We start from the raw sequence: 17,728 nt of genomic DNA on the forward strand, positions 1-17,728 counted from the left end.
TGACCGGCGGGTTAAACAGCACAGTTTGGTTTAGATAGCGCTGATACTCCTACAGGAGCCCCGGCAGGTGCAGCAGCAGCTGGCCACTTAAGCTGCAGATTCTCCCAAATTGAAATAATCTACTGGGCATCACAGCCTGTTGACAGGACTCGGTTTGCTCTCCTCCTGATGTGAACGAAGTGGTTTTTCACATTAACGTTGATCAGAGCGTCGCAGAGAGAATTCCGTCTCTTTGGCTCCTTTGGAAGGAGTTTGTTTCTCCTCAGACAAGCTAATCCGCAGTCTTCGCTCCCTTTTAAGGGTAAGAATGAGGAAGATGAGAGGATCGGTGGCGGCGGGAGCCGACTGAGCGGCGATCTGACGCTCGGTCTCGCCTCGCTCCCCGTCGCAGGTCTCCGGTTTGAGCCTGCAGACGCCATGTCGCGAATTTAGCTGTCCGGCTTAAGCCTCAGTGATTTCCTGCAGTCTGATGTGTCTGCACTCGTCGGCGGGAGCAGCACACACACATACACACACTCACCCTTTGTTTACGTGCCCCCCGACGGGATGTGGTCTGCATTTACAGAGACTTTTCCCGTGCGTCTGCACATGTGTGTTCGCCCGCGTGTTGCGCCTGCACGTCCGTTTAATCGCGTGTTTTCCGCCGTGACGGCTCTCATTTTTCCGGGGTTACGCTTTACGGCTTCTCATCACGGAGAAAGTCGCTGCGGGAAACCACAACAGACAGGAACTTTGGGAGAGGCGGCACCTTTCAAAGGAGCAGAGACTCTGCCTCCACCAAAACAGAGGTGGCTTTAATTGAAAGCAGCGTGTGAGGTAAATGAGGGGAAAACAGGATTATTTCATCATGAGAAATGGCTGCTTTTTATGAGGGAATTCCTCTGGAAGTGTCTGCCATTTGGGACACTGACAAAGCTCATGTTTTAAAAGAAAAACTAGAAAAACTCCATCAGCGTATAATCAGATAAAGATTTCTTCCAGTTTTCGACCTGGAGGGAGTCTTTTCTTAAAGAGAGAGAAACCTCTTTTCTCATAAAAGATCTAACATTTCTGAGAGGATTTTCAACATTCAGAGTCCTCCGTGCTGCCGAGGCTGGTGTTGCTTTTCTCCTACTTTATAATCCTGGGATAACAAGAAAAGTTTCTGTACCAGAGTATCAGTCACTGTCTATATACGGGCTGCTGCAGAGTTTTTCCCGTCCCACAGTCTCAATTCCAGCCTGGTGAGAAGAAAGACTTCCTCCACGGCTGTCAGAGGGAATTTGGATCAAGCGTACCCAGCATGCAGTGGGGAGGATTGTAACTCCTCACGGCTTCATTGAGTCATTTCTAGAGGTGCAGCCTCAGACGGACGGGTCGGGAGGGCAGTTGTTTAAAGTGTGGAGATTGGAGGAAATGGATTAGTGTCTCAGATTGAGACAATCTCGTGCTGGATGGGAGTCGTTCTGTCATTCCTTACCTCCAGTTCCTCTGAGCAGCTCCGCCCACCTGAAGGTCACATCTTTCGTCCTGGCAGCAGCTGCCGAGATCGGTCCGTCCTCCCGACACAGAGCGGCGCTTATCGGTCAGCCTTAATGAAAGACGGAGAGGCTGCTGACGGATTCAGGTGACAATGTTTGAGAGGCTGCCCGGGATGGAAGAGATCCGCTGAGGAAATCCACCTGTTACTGCGACGTCTGGAGGAAAGCCAGTGAGAGTCTCCTCGTCACGCTGTCCTGACTGTCGGCGCCTTCACAGTTTATCAGTCTGTGTTGGTTTCATCCATTCAGAGGAGTTTACATGCAGGAAAGAGCAGTGAAGATGTGTCAGAGTCCCGGATCCTGAAATGTTAAATATGTGTAACAAACACACACACACACACACACACACACGCTGACAGAAGGTTTGTTGTGTTGTTGCAGATTTACACGGACTGGGCCAACCACTACCTGGCCAAGTCCGGCTGCCCGCGTCTCATCAAGGACCTGAGCCAGGACGTCACCGACGGAGTCCTGCTGGCACAGATCATCCAGATCATAGGTAGGCATCTGGACACACACACACACACACACACACACACACACACACATTCTCTCTGTCTGGTCTCTGTTGCGGTGGGTCTGCGCCTCAGGCTGGTATCTGGGCCAGATCCCAGCAGCCCTCCTGTGTTTGGGGTGCTGGACAAGCAGCAGCAGCACAGATCAGTGAGTGTGACGCCCCGGGGGGCTCGGAGCCATGCGCCTCCCGGTGGGACTCCTCCTCCTCCTCCTCCTCCTCCTCCTCCTCCTCCTCCTCCTCCTCCTCCTCGCTGTCTGCCTCTTCCTCTCTCTGTCCCACATGTGTCCAAATCTCTCTCCTCTTTTCCCTTTTCTGATCTTCTCTCCTCGTCAGCCTCAGAAACAAAAATGAAAGACTCCAATCTGAACGCCGTCGCTCTGATCAGTTGGATTGATTTGTGGATTCGGTCGGTCGGGTGAGGGGGTGTGTGTTATCGGGGGGGGGGGGAGTCCTGACACAGACGAATGGACGCCTGAGTCATGACTTTAGGAGATGCACGCAAGAAGTGCTGCGCACGTAATCGCCGCTAAATCTCAGAGACGGCGAGGGGCGCATCGGGCCGGATGATTGATTGAATGGAGGAGGGGTAAACAACGTGAGTCATTTACCCAGAATCCCCTGCTTATGCAGGCTTTAAGAGAAAAATGTCACTTTTGGGAAACGCTCGGGCTCCGTTTCCATGACGACGAAAACGCTGATGCGACCACGGCGGTCCGTCCACACCGTCCACACCGCCGCCCGCCACCCCCTGATTAATAATGTGCGATAGCTGATGAGTAATTCATTGATTTTTCAAAGCAGCTGTTATGTAATCTTGCCTCGGTTTTCGTTGCATTTCTCATTCTCTTTTCCCCCTTTAGCTTTTCTTTTCTCGACTGTCTGACCAAAAAAACTTTGAATTTCTCTCTGTGTTTATCTCACACAGACTCAAACACAGTTTGCTGTCTGATTCTCTCTCTCTCCTCTCTCTCTCTCTCTCTCTCTCTCTCTCTCTCGAAGAGAGAGAGAGAGAGAGAGAGAGAGAGAGAGAGAGGAGAGAGAGAGAGAAACTTTACCCTCCCTTCTTGCCCGTACAGACAATGAGGCCAAGCTGGCCTGTCAGTAACTCTCTGCCGGCAGCTGACGAATTAGTCATCTTCGCTTCCTTTCTCTCTCTCTCTCACACACACACACACACACACACACACACACACACACACACACACACACACACACCTCCTGAGGTGTTGCACCTGAACGTGAGGATGTCAAAACGGTGACCCTCTGCTCTTCTTCCCCCAGCGAATGAGAAAGTGGAGGATATCAATGGCAGCCCGCGGAGCCAGTCGCAAATGGTGAGTCCCGACTTTTAAACTTCACCTCAAAATCCCAGCTTCACCCGTCCCGCAAAGCGCTGAAGGAATTATGTTAATGGCCGGCGTTTTTCCAAACCACTGGCTGCTTCTCTCCCCCCGCTCCGCTCCGCTCCGGAGCTGTAATGAGGTTTGTGAATTTGCAGCTTTGTGCTTTATTACCAAATGAAACAGGGGGCAGCAGTAAAAACGTTAACATTAATTTATCGAGGGGATTATGGGAACGCACGGGCCCGTCATCGCAAAGTCCTCTCCAGATTTATGAAAATCCTGTAATTATTCCATTTAGTTTTTTTTTTTTTTTTTTTTATTGGAGAGTTTAAAAAGTTGGTTAAGTTTAATCGACTAAACTGGAACAAGGATATAAGGAGGTAAATCCTCATTTGTTGGAGTGAAAATAGTGCTTTCCGTGCATTATGAGGCGACTTATTGGGTTAAATCTTGAACTTATCAGGTGTAAAATCTACTGTTGCAGTTTTAATAACTTTCTGTGGCTTTTTTTTAGATAGTTTAAAATAAGAAAAAGTTCAACACTTTCTACAATGGACAACATATTAGAGAAGGTGAAATGTTGAACAATATTACGCCTCCAGTCAAAATATCAGCATTTAAATCATTCTTGGCATTTTAAATTTCAACTTTAAATCATCCTCCTATTGTTTTTTTTAAATATATTTTATCTAAACTCTTTACTAACAAGTTGAAGTTTCTGTGTGGACTTTTGAAAACACTGATAAGTTGACATAAAATATTAAAATGTGGAATTTATGCCATAATCTGGATGTTAGTTGAAGTTAAATCGGCTAGTTCACCTTCCATAATGACAGTTTAGTTTGTCCTTTATCGAAAAGTTAATCTTGTTTTTTTTTTTTCTTGAAAAAATGCTAACGCTAGTTAGCTAGCTTTCATGATAGCATCTCCAGTATGTCAGCTGGTGTGTGTCGTGTCCGTTATTCTAATGACATCTGTTTGGTTTTAAATCAGTGTTTTCTTTGACATTTGATTTGCTTGGTGGATTGGCGGCCGGATCGGAGCCTCTTACGGGCCAGTTTTGGCCCTCGGGCCTCATGTTTCACACCCTTGGTTTAACTCATTTGGCTTGGTAAGATTTGGGAATTTCATCGATGTTTTTGGAGACGGTGACGAAGGCAGCTCCCCTATCAGTGAATTAATCGCCGGCGGGCCGTGAGAAGCTGAAACTCGCCTCGCCACTCTGTGGATCATCTGCGTTCGTGCCGGCGGTGCGGTTTTCCTCCCCTCTCCTAATGAGCCGGCGGGCCGCCTGACCGCCGATTGTCGTCACTCTGGGATAATTGCCCCTCACTTTAAGCGGCCTTGACTGAGTGTTTATGCAGCGTGGGCTTTCTGCCCTCCTGCCATTAGGAGCGACTAAAGCGACTCGCGCTCTCGCCGTTTCCTTTCTTTTGTGTGTCACACTTTGAGAGGTGAATGAATGAAACCCACTTTTCTTTTTCTGTGTCAATATTCGAGCCGCTGTTAGTTTGGCCGGATCGCTTCCAGCAAAAGCAAGTCGGGGAAACCGGAGAGACTCCCGGGACGCGTGCAGAAAATCGCACCATTCCTCCCGAACACAGTATTTTACAGTATTTTACACCTGGTTTCACACGCGTCTCTCCCCGGACGGGGTATCCGGCTGTAATAAAAGCCGACCGTAGCACTCAGTTAGAAAAACAAGATTAAAGAAGCAGGAAGGAAGAAAGCGTTCGGGTCGTGTGAACCCGGTGACCCCTGAGGAGGAGGTGCGATTCCAGAGCGTGGAAGAGAAATGCAAACGCATATATGTGTGTTTCTTTATTTCTGGGGGTCAAACAAAGGTGATTGTGGGTCTGACTGGGAACAGCTGAGTCCAGCCGACTCACTGCAAGCATGTGTGTGTGTGAGTGTGTGTGTGCAGCTTTCTCTTTGTCTTTACTAAGCCCATTGATCCGCCACCTGCTCCGAGCGCCGCGGGTCCGGGCCAGCTCGGGAAAATGGAGATAGTAGAAGGGAAAACCTCTGACACACACGTATAAACACGTCTTGCTCGGAAACGTGCAAAGTTTATAGCGTGGCAGGTAGAAAATGCAATCAGCCGAGGAGCGAGTTCGGGAGCGTGACGGCGAGTTTGCATCTGGACGTTTACGAGGAGCGCCGAGGCCGGCGGTGGACTCGCACCGGCTGCTGCCGCGCCGTGTGAAACAGCTGCTCCGGGGTCGGGATCCGTATCAGGAGTCATTAAAGGCGTCGGCAAAGTCAATCTGAAGGGAAAACCGCCGCGATCGCCTGGATCCAGCCGCCGGCCGTCCAGCAGCTGCTTGTTTGGCTCCTCTGCTGCCGACCGCCGAGATTCGGAGACAACGTCAAGGAGCTCTGCCGAGGGAGTAAATCAGACCCGTCCGCCGGGCTGACAGCTGCCGCTGCTCCCGTCGCGGCGGCGGCGGCCAAGGCGGTTAAGCTCCAGGTGTTCGGTGGCCGGCGGCCCCTCTCCGGGATTCATTCCAAAAGTTTAGTTTTTCTTAGAGCTTATAGCGAGAGTTGTCAGTAAACAACTTAACTTTCAGATTGATATCAGCTTATGAGATAAACAAGGCAAAACAAATGGTTTTTCACTCCGGCGGGGAAAGAGGAACAACGCTTCTCATCTGGAAGCCTCCCGCCTGCTGCTCTGAAGGGTAACCCAGCAGACGGACTCTTCAAGAGGCGGTTCTGTCAGCGCCGTATCGAAGCGCGCTGGGCCTGACTGATGGCGTTCCCCCCGGATCGCAAAGGTTAATGAGGAAATGATGATGAGAGACGCGGCAGAGGGGTCAGTCCGGCGCTCAGGAAAACAAAGTGTAACATCTGGAAGGACATCGACTTTAATTATTCCATGGGAGAACCTGCTGTTCCTGGTCCGGCCGTCAGGAGGAAATGTTGAAACACAGTTTGTTGAAAAAGGCGAAAGGTTTAAGCTTTATTCATGATGTTTGCGCACAGACCCTGAAAATGGACAACTCTCCAAGCATTTTAGGTGTCAGATTACACGAAAATGGTGCTCAGAGCCACTGAAAACACAACAGTCATGTTCAGAAAGTTTTGTACAAACTTTTCTGAAACAGAAATGCAAAAATGATGCATTTTCACTTGAAATGTGTAAATACAGTCGAAATAACACTATAAATTAGGGTTGGCAGAATTAATCGCATTAAAAATCGTATTAAACACATCATTGAGCTTCATGGTTACAGTAGACTGCAGATGGGAGCTCGGGGTGATGTAAGGTAGCAGCAGCTTTTAGTTAAAAGAAAATGTTGTTTTCCTCTCCGTGTCTTGAGTTTAGCTTTTGAAATCCTTTTGTTTTACTTCCCCGTCCTTCCCCGGAGTCTTCAGTCTGTGGATTACCTGACGTGTGAACCCCGGAATGCTCGCCGCCGTCCCTGCAGTCCCTCCCGCCCTCTGACGGTGCACTTTCTCCGCCGTGCAGACATCTGAAGGAATCAGAAGCACGCCCAGGTTTCTGCGAGACGGCCTTTCTTTCTTTTTTTTTTCCTGCTCAAACAGGAGAACGGCAGGCGGAGGGAGGCAGAAGAGGCCCATTCAGCAGAAAATATTAAAGCCTCGCAACACTAATCCTCCTCATTATAGACAGACATCATTAGCAAACCGCGGAGCACTTCCCTGCAATACGGATGACTTTGCAGTTTGACTTTCTGTGTGTGTGAGTGTGTGTGTGTGTGTCTGAAGCGAAGGTAAAGATGGAGGGACGTGTAAAAGTCCACATCTCCACACTCTGTCGCTGCGTCTAATTTGTCGTGTTGGGTTCTAAAGTGTGCCGTGGATCATGTTTAGCTGGCCTGTCGGCCGCCTTGGCCGCCGCCCAGCGCCACCGCCTCCGACAGCGCCATTCCTCTGCTTGTTGATTTATGCTGAGTAGGCGGGCGTTGGAAATTTGGACGCGGTTTTTCACATCGCAGTCGACCGCTCATCTGCTGGAAGCCGCGCCGCGTTCAGATTACTCATAAATAAAGGATACATTAGCTCTAACTGTCGGGGCGACAGACTGCGGCGACGGCTTTCTCCAGTTTTTCAATGCATCAAAAGTTGGCGAATTAATTCCTGCATGACGTGATGTTGAACTTCATTCATTTGTATTTGTTGATGAAAGCGGTGCATGTTAGCTTGCGGTCTGATCCGCCGTGCGTCACACCGTCGCACCGTCCCGGCGCAGAAATCGGGCTTTGGGCTGCCTGCGCTGCCTCCCAGGCCCGAACGCAGTCTAGGGTTTCTCAGAGACTATAAAAACCCGCAAGCTTCATCTGGACCCCGTCTGCTGACAGCTTGCCGGGGACCGAGGGGGACAAACGGCACGAGTCGCCCTCCCAGTATCGTCTCCAGCGCAGGTTGACCCCTCCGCCGTGCGATCGGGGCGCCCGGGGGCTCGCCGCCGGCTCGGGCTGGAAGCTCTTAATCAGCCGTGATGAGTGAGCGACGCGGACAGATGCTGTGCTCAGGGAGCGCAGGGCCGGCTTGTTAAACGGGCACCGGGGAGGACGGCTCACCTTTGATCTGACGGCCACACGGCAGCTGCAGCTTTTGGCTCGGCCTGGTTTTTCACCCCTGTTACCGTCGCTTCGACTCGCTTGACTCTTACGCCCCGGATATTAGTGAATGTTTCTTGGTGTGTTCATTCTTTGTGGTTGTGATCGGACTCCCTCGCTGTCTCCACCACTGTTAAGATGCTGGAAATAGAAGAATAACACTGAAATTTACACTTTAAAGTTTTTCTTCTCAGTTTTTCTTCTTCAGAGTTTGCATGTTCTCCCTGTGCATGCATGGATAGGGTCTTCTCCATTTTCGAAAACTTGTGTTTTCAGTGATGTTTACCTCTGAGCTGCCCTGGAACAGAGAGAAAACAAAATGACCCCCAGACGCTGCCCTCTGGAGAGCGTCTCCTGCAACGTGACCGATTATCCCGCCTCTTCTTATTCTCTCAGACGTCGTCCGTGTCTCAAATCCATCAGATAATAGAAGTTTATAAAGTTGTTGGCGATGCAGTCGGGGCTGTTTAATGTTTAGTCGGGTCTCTGGAGGAGGAAGAAGCGGACCGTGTGTCATCTCTGGGTGGAAAACCTGACAGAAAGCCGTTACTGCAATCAGGCGGCGGGCCGCGTGAAATATGGGGCCGTTCAGCAGGTTCGATAAATAATCAGTCTGCGTGAGCAAACCGGTGGCGTCTGGAGTCGCGGACCAGAATAGAAGCGCAGGCGGATCCAGCCCGGAGTCTTTAACGCCGAGCCGAAAGATGTAAACAGTAGATTTAATCCGAGGATCCGAAGACGGCCGAGAGTTCAGGCGAAGAGCTGTTTGTACGTTTAGAATCCACTGAGAACGCACCGCTTTTACTTTGAATGGTGAGAGAGCAACTCCACCTGCTTCTGAGGCAAATTCTCAGGCTCCCAACATCATTTCACAAGAGAGCAATCACGTCTCAGAAGACTCATTTGTTCTGCAGCAGGAAGCGAACGTCCGCAGGGTCGACTCTGCCGTTCAGAATCCGCCTCCTCCGATGCCTCCGATTACGGTCCGTTCGATTGTGTTCGGACTAAATCGTGCGTAAAAAAAAAAAAAAAAAAAAAAATGAAAGAAGACGCGACAAAGGAAAACAGCAGCGCTAAAGAAAAACCCTGCGTGCCTGTTGCATCGTTTAATCTCATCATCTGAAGTGATAACAAGATTCAAACAGTGATAAAGGGATTTACACAAAGACTGATGAGAATGCTCTCTGGTTTTCGTCTCCCTCACACACACACACACACACACAGTCTGTGCAACAGATGCACCGAGCCACACGAAGCCCTGTGAGTTATTTGCGGTTGTAAACATCTGAAATGGAGACGTCCACAGATATATAAGATCCAGTGGATTATACATCGTGTGTGTTTACACGCCGACTCAGCTGGAAATGCTTCACAGCCGTTCAAATCCTGAAACTCTTCCATTTGTTGCAGACGGGTCTTCGTTAAATGTGATCAAACCAATCATAAAATAACTGGATTAAAGAAAACTGGACTCGACTGTAAAATAAATGAACGATGACAGAATCGGGTTCGAAATCAAGCAGGTTGCAAAGAGACACAAATGAACGGCATCGCTGCGAGACGCTCCTCTGACTCATGGCGTTTCTCAGGATTTACACCAACGGCTGTTTTTCCAGGCGATGTGTAGCGTTTTCAGCAAAACCTGTCAATTATCGAGCGCGGTGCATCGACGCCGGCTTCTCTCCTGAGATTCGTCGTTTTCTGTCCCGGAGGAAGCGGGAGCCGAGGTGCGGGGCCTGCTGGGCGTCTGTGTCTGTGGAGTAACACTTTCCAGTCCGGCGATCAGAGATCAGCCGCCGGAGAGCTTCAGAGGGGCCGGCGCTCCGCTCACCGGCGAGAAGAGGCGCCAGGGAATCGAAGTGGAAAGAATCAGTGAATTTAATTATAGGTTTAAAAATAGGAGATGTAGGAAGCAGTGCCGGTTTAACAAAGAGCATCTTTTCCATGTTGATTTGGAAAAAAAAACAAACGAGCAGAGTTCAGTTTACTAAGATGAGATGTGCGGAAGTCACTCAGTGTTTCTCCACAAAAAGACAAATGGATTTTTTTTTTTTCATTGTTGCTGAAACTGAATTCCCTGAAAGAAGTTTCTGAGTTCCACACAAGTTAATATCAAACCGCTGCCTGAGCTGCAGAAATTAAACTGGTATTTGAGTGTTTTAGTTGACCCTGAACTCTTTTCTCTCTTTTCAGTTGATTTTCTGGATACAGTGAACTGAGAACTGTTTAATGCCGACTGTATAAGCAGGATTTGACGACATTAATAATTAAAAAAAAGATTTAATAGACAGATTTCGCTTTGAAAGTGTTATTTTAGAGAACTTTGTACTCAATGAATGCTGTGTTCAAAGTCTAGATCAGGGTTGTTCAACCTGCGGCTCCGGAGCCACATGGGGTCCTTTGGCCCCATTAACTTTTAACGAATACTGTAATGAACATTTGATCTTATTTTTCATTTTATTGACACACGTTTTCAAAACGTAATTAAATGTTTACCACCGTATTATTACATTTTCAAAAATGCAACATGAGATACAGAAACTTTACAAGCGGCGTTGGTTTCTGTTTAAAGGAGTGTTTTGCAGCTCCAGGTTGATTTGATTTGATTAAAAAATGGATCAAAGCTGCAGATGTGTCAGAGATTGGCATTTTGGTTTGTCACATATTGAACCAACGTTAAGCACGCCATGTCCAAAAGGAGAGTGTACGTTTTAAACAACATTAAAAACAGAATTGTCACTAAATTAGATAATAAAACTGATTTACATTAGTGAAATGGTATTAAAAAAATGTTGAAATCAAATTTTCTAAATGTAAATTTAATTAAAAAAAAAAGAACAGATCCACCAAGAGGAAAGTGACTTGTTCCAACATATGTATCAGGCGCTGTGGGGAATCGGCAAACACCAGGCTCTCAGCATGGAGGATGAATAAACTTCATTATAAACTCATTTTCTGCTTTCAGGACTGGTTCCAGAGCCACTTTCTCATCCTGTGATTTCCATGATCTTAAATGTGAACATGTGTTGTTAAACGACCACTTTGGCAAATAAATCTGAGATTAATTAGTAGATTTAGTTGAAGTTCTGGGTATTAGTCTTCAATCATGTCGCTAACTAGAGGGATTTCTACTGCATGTTTCTCTTTGATTAACAGTTGAGCGAATTTCCATCCCGGTTTTTGTGTTTTATTTAGCTGTATGAATACGTGAAGTCCGTTTCCAGCGTTTTTGTCTGAGTTGTAGTTTCTGCCACCTTCAGTCACTCAGCCGCAGGACGAGCCCCTCTCTGCTTACTTCGCTGTGAGATTTTGATTTGTGACTTTTACTGAAACCGATGATCACAGAAGCTGCACAGCTCGCCGTTGCCCTCCTCGCTCTGAGCGGTGGATGATCCGGTGGAGGGCTGAGCGTCGGAGTGCCCTCTCGTGAAACGGCTTTTAAAGCGAGGCCTTGCCCGCGTTGGAAAAATAAACGATGTGGGTCTCGCTCGCAGCTGTTCCGGGACGCCTCAAAGCCGCGCCGCCCACCAAACCGCCAGAGCCCCGAGGAGCACTAATACCCCCGCCCGCCGTCGCCGACGCTCTCAATCATCATTCCGCCTGTTTACGTCACTTCGGGGCTAATGCCGAGTGAAAACAAACGGCGGTTTGCTCCGAGAGCCTCGGGATTCCTGGTTGGAGTGCCACTTGAAGAAACAGGCCTCTTTAGAGATGCTTTAAGGAAACAGAACAGAAGAGATTCAGTGAGTTCCTGCAGGGAGGGGGCGGAGTCAAGGTGCTCATATCAGCCTTCCTGTTGTAAATATATTCACCCCAGTGAGGCGAATCGAGGTGTCTCGATAAAAAATGTCGATCATCTGCGCCTACAGGCTGTTTGCTTCACCAGACTGAGTGAACTCCAGCGTCCCGGCGCCTTCCTCATCCTCATCCTCATCCTCATCCTCATCCTCGCTCTAATTAAGGCTGAAATAACGAGCGTTCTCCATCGCTGCTCCGCACATGGCTCTGTCTGTGTGGGTGAAGCAACCAGCCATCACCGGGCGTGTGTGTGTGTGTGTGTGTGTGTGTGCGGTGAAGCCCACATATGAGGAGTGTGTGTGGCGAACGCCGCCAGACACGTGCGCAGCGTTTACAAGCGGGAGAAGGCAGATGGAGGAGTTGTGTGGAGCTTCCTGTCGGTCCAACACGGGTAAACAGAGGGAGGCGGTCCTCCAGGCCGCCGCCGTGTGAACCTGCTTCACATGTGTGAATGTGTTGGGAGGTGCAGGACGGCCTTCTGCACACAGATAATGATGATCAGGTTACATTTACAAATTTACAACCGTAGAGAAATTGTCTTCCATATTTTAGATCAAACTTTTCTTTTGAGCGTCCACTTCCTCGTTTTTTTCAGCGTTGCGCGTTTCATCATCACGCTGTTTAGGTTTATTATGACAATCTGAGTTGAAGTGAGGCGAATCGAACAGCCTGTGTTCAGATGTGACTCATTATCCCGGCTGGTCGGAGTCTCACGGTGCTTCCAGAGTGAAGGTCTCTGAGTCAGAGCGCCACGGCTCATGAATCATCAGCGCCCGCTGGACGCCTGGCCGCCGTGCCCGGCCTGCCCTCCGCGTGGCCCCGACACGCTGCGCTGAGGCGGAGTGCTCTGACCTCTGACCTTGTCATGAGAGACCTCCTGAGGGGCGCTGGCGGCCGGCCGCCATGCTAATGAAGCCTCCCGTCAGCCGCCCTTGAAGGCGGGCAGGAATCCCCCTAACAGCCCGGACCTCGGTGGGGATAGGTGGTCGTCGTCGGCGCCGCTGACCTTCACACCTCGCATTTCGTCGGCCTTCTGTTCTTTTACAATGTGGGTCTGTGTGTCACAGTCTGTGTGTTTGTGTGTGTCTGTAATACGCGAATTGACTGACTTGTGTAGGTGGCGACACGCAGCAGCCTCCACGTCACGCCGCGGGGTCGCGGGGTTACGCCGGGGTCACGCAATACGCAGACAATGCTGCGCTTTATGGGTAAAGCTGCTGATCCGAGCGCTCTGCCCTGAGACCGGCCCGACGTCCAGCGCGGACGCATTCCTGCTGTGTGCCTCCTTTGTGCTGACCGTCTGCCGTCTCTCCCCGCAGATTGAGAATGTGGACGCCTGCCTCAGCTTCCTCGACGCCAGAGGAGTGAACGTACAAGGGCTCTCAGCGGAAGGTAAGCGTCCATACTGCACAACTCACGGCCTGATTAGACTCATGATTAATCAATAGATCGGAGATCTGAGTCTCATTTCGAGATCTGGAAAATGCATTTGGCGAAGCCGCCGTCCAAACCTCTGAGGGTAGCTTTCCATGTCTCCGCAGTGCCAGACGTCCTCAGCCTGTTTCCACGGGACTCTATTAGACTTTGCAGTAATGGAATTTACCAGGCCGGTTATCATCGCAGTTTCCCCATCTCCAGCTGTAACTAGGACAGCGTAGGTAATCATTAGGGCATCAGAGTGGCTTGTGGGAGGATGAGAAAGCCGAGAGAAAGCGTCTCCTCCAGACCATCAGGGTCCGCGGGACATGGTTTATATGACAGCCGTGTTTCCAGCAGGACGCCGCGCTCGCCGACTGCTTCCTCAACATAATGAACTGTGACTATCTCGCTAAACCATCCCAAGCAAAATGTTATTCCTGCACTCGTACGCCTGATTCTCACTCTGTGAGAAACAGGAAAAAGCCAGGCTGTCAGGGTGAGTTTGTTAAAACACCCATAATGCAACAGTTACAGGAGAAGTTTTTGGGACATTGCTGGGCGGAAAAGTAAAAAATTGAATCGAGAAACTTTTTTTAACTTTTCCCTGCAGCATTATTCTTAGAATGAAGCAATATCGCTTTGAATTGAATTCATTTATGTCTGTTTACGTGGAAACACAACAAAAGTGTTCTATTTTCGCTGGAATGCGTCACGGGGTCTGAAGTTGAAATCCACCTGTCCGAGCGCCTCTCAGTCAATCCGGCTCCCCGTCTTGCTTCCGGTCCTTCTTTTTTCTCCACATTAAGGAGGTGGAGCGCGCCCTCCACCTCGGCGGCGGCGGCAGAAAATAGTCTGGCAGCCTGACACACTGACCGACCGCTCTAAATCCAGCGCCCCCCCCCGACTACAGCACTAAAAACAGCAAAGTGACTCACCAGACCTGGAATTTCAAAGCGGGGCTGTAAATATATGGGCTATTGGGTTACTCTGCTCATCGCTGTTGCCGATGCATTTCATCACCGCCCTCTCTGTCCATTGCATTGAGTGTGTGTGTGTGTGTGTGTGTGTGTGTGTGTGTGTGTGTGTGTGTGTGTGTGTGTGTCATGTCTAACCGAATCAACCCTGAGCCCTCTCCGGGCATGTGCAGCCTTTATTATGTTTTACAAGGCATGTGAATAAAATAAAGTGGGGTGTTTGATGTGCACACAGGAAGCGAGGCGCTCGGTAATGTAATAACCTCTCCAGAAGTCGCCCCGCGTCTCCGGAGTGGGGGGGCTGTAAACCCAAGTTTGGGGGGGAAAACTCATCTCGGCGTAGGGCCGAGGCGGGGGGAACGGACACAAGAGAGGGAGCTAGGACTCTGAAAGCCTGTGATGTTTATTTATTCAAATACTGGAAATACTTGAAAGAAGGAAAACTTTCCGGAGGTAAAGTCCAGATAGATGCTGCTGACTGAAAATGGCGTTCTGCAACGCAAAATATATGTAACCAGCGGCACGAAACAGAAGTTTTACTACCTGAAACGTGATAATTATCTCCAGGAAGGGGAGTTTGCCTGAAAAGCAAGTGTAAAGCCCAGAAACACACACTTCCTGCAGTTGATAATGGGTTTCTCTGAGGGGTCCTCACAGCGGGTCGTCAGGGACTCCTGCCAGAGGAACGGAGGCCGGAGCGCCGGCGGGCGGCCGCGGTCCGACCCGACCGACACAATAAAGCCTCTTTTCACCTGAGACAGTGGCTGCGATTGTGAAAGAAAGAGAGAGAGAAAAAAAACAGCAGTGAAAGGTCCGATTTCATTAGTGCCCTTAAACACATCTGCCTTGGATCAGCGAAAGGTGAACGTCGGGCGAGAAACAGTGCAACAAACAATAATTTAGCCGTTTTCTTTTCATTTAAATGCCGTTTTGAGCCATTAAACACACAACGTCCCTTCCTCTGAAGCTGATTAAATATAACAACACAACAAACAAGATTTTCATGACTGAAAACAATCCCAGCGTTAAAGCGTTTCTCTAAATCCATGACACTGAGCCGCGGCGCCTCTCAGAGGACGTTACAGGAGAAGGTGTCGGGTCAGGATGAAGTCGGCGTCCCATCACAGCGATCCAGAATCTCTTCATTTGGGGTGAAACGGTTGCGTTGCGTTGCTGCGGGGCCGTATCACCCCGGTTATTACCGAGCTCAGCGGCGCATTAAGCCATCAGCTGCTCTAATACACTTACACAAATCTGTAATCTGGAGCTTTGGGGCTGCAGAGAGAAGCTTTTCCAGCTAACTTTGAGCGAGGCGCGGGGCCGACCTTGGCGTCGAGGGCGTCGTCTCTTTAGGGATTGATGATGATCAACAGCAGCGTTTCATTTCCTCCCGCCGCCTGTCAGAAGTTGGAGTCCCCGGCGGCTCTTCGCTCGGCTGAATCTGCTGCGCCGAAGACGCCACTGTTCACACCGTCTCGCAGGCCTTGTATAAATTGCCGCCTCTGGGCGCCGGAAAATGGAAAACACCCCCGAGAGATTAATCTCCTCCAACTTTCTCCCTCCCGAATGGCATGGATGGCTGGGGAGGGTGTTTGTGCCTCGCCGGATTGAAGAATGGAGTCGAAAAAGCCCTGCGTCAGTCCTTCCCCTGCCTCGCCTCTCACCCCGGCTTTGATATGAAAAGTCCATTTCACAAATGGCTGCATTAGCCCCGGTGATCAATCCCTCCTCCTCGCCGCCGCCGCCGCCGCCGGAGTCTGTCGGAGGACTTCAGCGTGAGATTAGCTCCGAGGCTTCAGATGGTCAGATTAACACTACAGACAGAGTCGCTCATTGATTAGCTGCTCCCCGGTTCTCTGCCGCTTGCTCAGCATATCGGCGCATCGGTCTGGCCTGCAGTTTCTGGGAGGCCTGATGCACAAAACACACACAGCGCATTGATTCCACAGTCACGTGTTATCCAGTATTCACACAAAATGAAGAACGTAAAGCTCATCGTGGCACTGTTTTCAAGCCTTATTTGGATGTGGCTCCTGATATCTGATTACTTCCCTGTTTCATCTCAAAGCAGAACTGTAAATAAAGTTCTTTCTGGCTGCTTCTGGCCGCCTGCCTGCCAGTCGAATACCACTTCTCCCTTTATTTACCCAGCTGTGTGTCGGCAGACGCTCTCTACTGTACCGGAGACGCGGCTGGTGTAAATCAGGCCTGTATTTATTAAGCTGAATACGCCGAAAACGCTGTGAAACTGTAAGTCGCCGTGCGTCTGTATATATTACCCAGTTTATCAGTGTGTGGCGGAGTCGGGTTGAAGCGAGCGCGAGAGTTTCCGACGCTCGCTGCACAACAGCTGCGCTCCCAAGTGGGTTTTTTTTAAAGACGTCAACACACGCTCGCTTTATGGTGTTTGAAAGACACAATTCACGGTGTGCAAAATATTTATCTTTAGCGTCACGTGACGCCGCGTTGCTTTTCAAGCACTTCTCTGTGAATCATTGACTTGTTTTGTTTTGTTTCCTCAGAAATCAGGAATGGCAACCTGAAGAGCATCCTGGGCCTCTTCTTCATCCTGTCGCGCTACAAGCAGCAGCAGCAGCAGCAGCAGCAGTACTACCAGTCCCTGGTGGAGCTCAGCCAGCAGGCCGGCAGCGCCGCGCCCTCCGCCAGCAGCCTCAAGACGCAAGACATGCAGTCCAGGTACGGGGGGGGTCAAAGGTCGAGCGCCTGCTGCCGGGTCGGATCAGTCACTCTGCTGGTTGCGTGCTGAAGTCTTTGGAGGTTTTCTTTTATGTCTAATTAGATCCAGTTTGTGTTGTAGTAAACAGAGCGGTGATGGTTTTGACAACCTCTCAGCTGAGCTGGAAGCTGTTAAAGGTTTAAAGTCGAATGTTTCTGATTAGAGCTTTCATTAGACTTGAGTTTTAGCAACTGTTTCTGTCAGATTGCATGCACTTCCTTATTTTTTTGTCTATTGGCAGCGTAAACGGGAACACTGAGCATACCAGCGTATCAGTGTCGATGCTGCTCAGAAAGGCTTTGTGCGTAGAAACCTCGAGGTGGTGTGTTTGTGTGACGTAAATAGACAGAGCAGGCCTTCGAAGAGCGTCTAAAGAAAGGCCAGGCGTGCCGCGCATGAGCTGCGTTCCCCGGCCCGGGTCGGGTTGCGGCGCTGCCCCGCGGTTCGGCGATGGCGGAAAATCGCCGCAATAAAAGCAGTTCGTCTCAGCGCTCGAGGAAAGGCGATACGGCCGTGTCCGGACGAATCGGGACGCGGGGTCAGTTGACCGAGCGGGGGTTATTAGCGGCGCAGCTGCCTCCCCTCCCCCCCTCCCCCACCCCAACAACAGGTGGAGAACCCCCTCACACACAACAAACAGCGGAGCATTCCAAGTCCGCTTGACCGAATCCACCAAGTCGCTGTTAGAAACCAGGAAGGTGTCTCAGCCCGGGCCGGTTTGGGCCCTCTGGGATGAGGAGTTAATCACGTCTCAGTGCCGAATGAAGGCCACAGCAAAGGTCGGAGGGTCGGTCCGTGTCTGTCTGAGATCCAGTAAGCCATTCATCTGAGCCG

At 50.0% G+C, this 17,728-nt stretch overlaps 1 protein-coding gene across 5 annotated transcripts in view; it reads left to right on the forward strand.

Annotated features, from left to right (window-relative positions):
* Nucleotides 1-17,728, forward strand: part of nav3 (neuron navigator 3) — a 128,539-nt gene that overhangs the window by 42,744 nt on the left and 68,067 nt on the right. For all 5 annotated transcript variants that reach the window (XM_030113052.1, XM_030113053.1, XM_030113054.1 and 2 more), the window contains exons 2-5: nt 1,902-2,019; nt 3,319-3,371; nt 13,084-13,156; nt 16,680-16,854. In XM_030113052.1, the coding sequence (XP_029968912.1) occupies nt 1,902-2,019; nt 3,319-3,371; nt 13,084-13,156; nt 16,680-16,854 (419 nt within the window). The remainder of the gene's footprint in view (nt 1-1,901; nt 2,020-3,318; nt 3,372-13,083; nt 13,157-16,679; nt 16,855-17,728) is intronic.

The sequence above is a fragment of the Salarias fasciatus genome, chromosome 17 (assembly GCF_902148845.1).
Source record: "Salarias fasciatus chromosome 17, fSalaFa1.1, whole genome shotgun sequence".
Lineage (NCBI taxonomy): Eukaryota > Metazoa > Chordata > Actinopteri > Blenniiformes > Blenniidae > Salarias > Salarias fasciatus.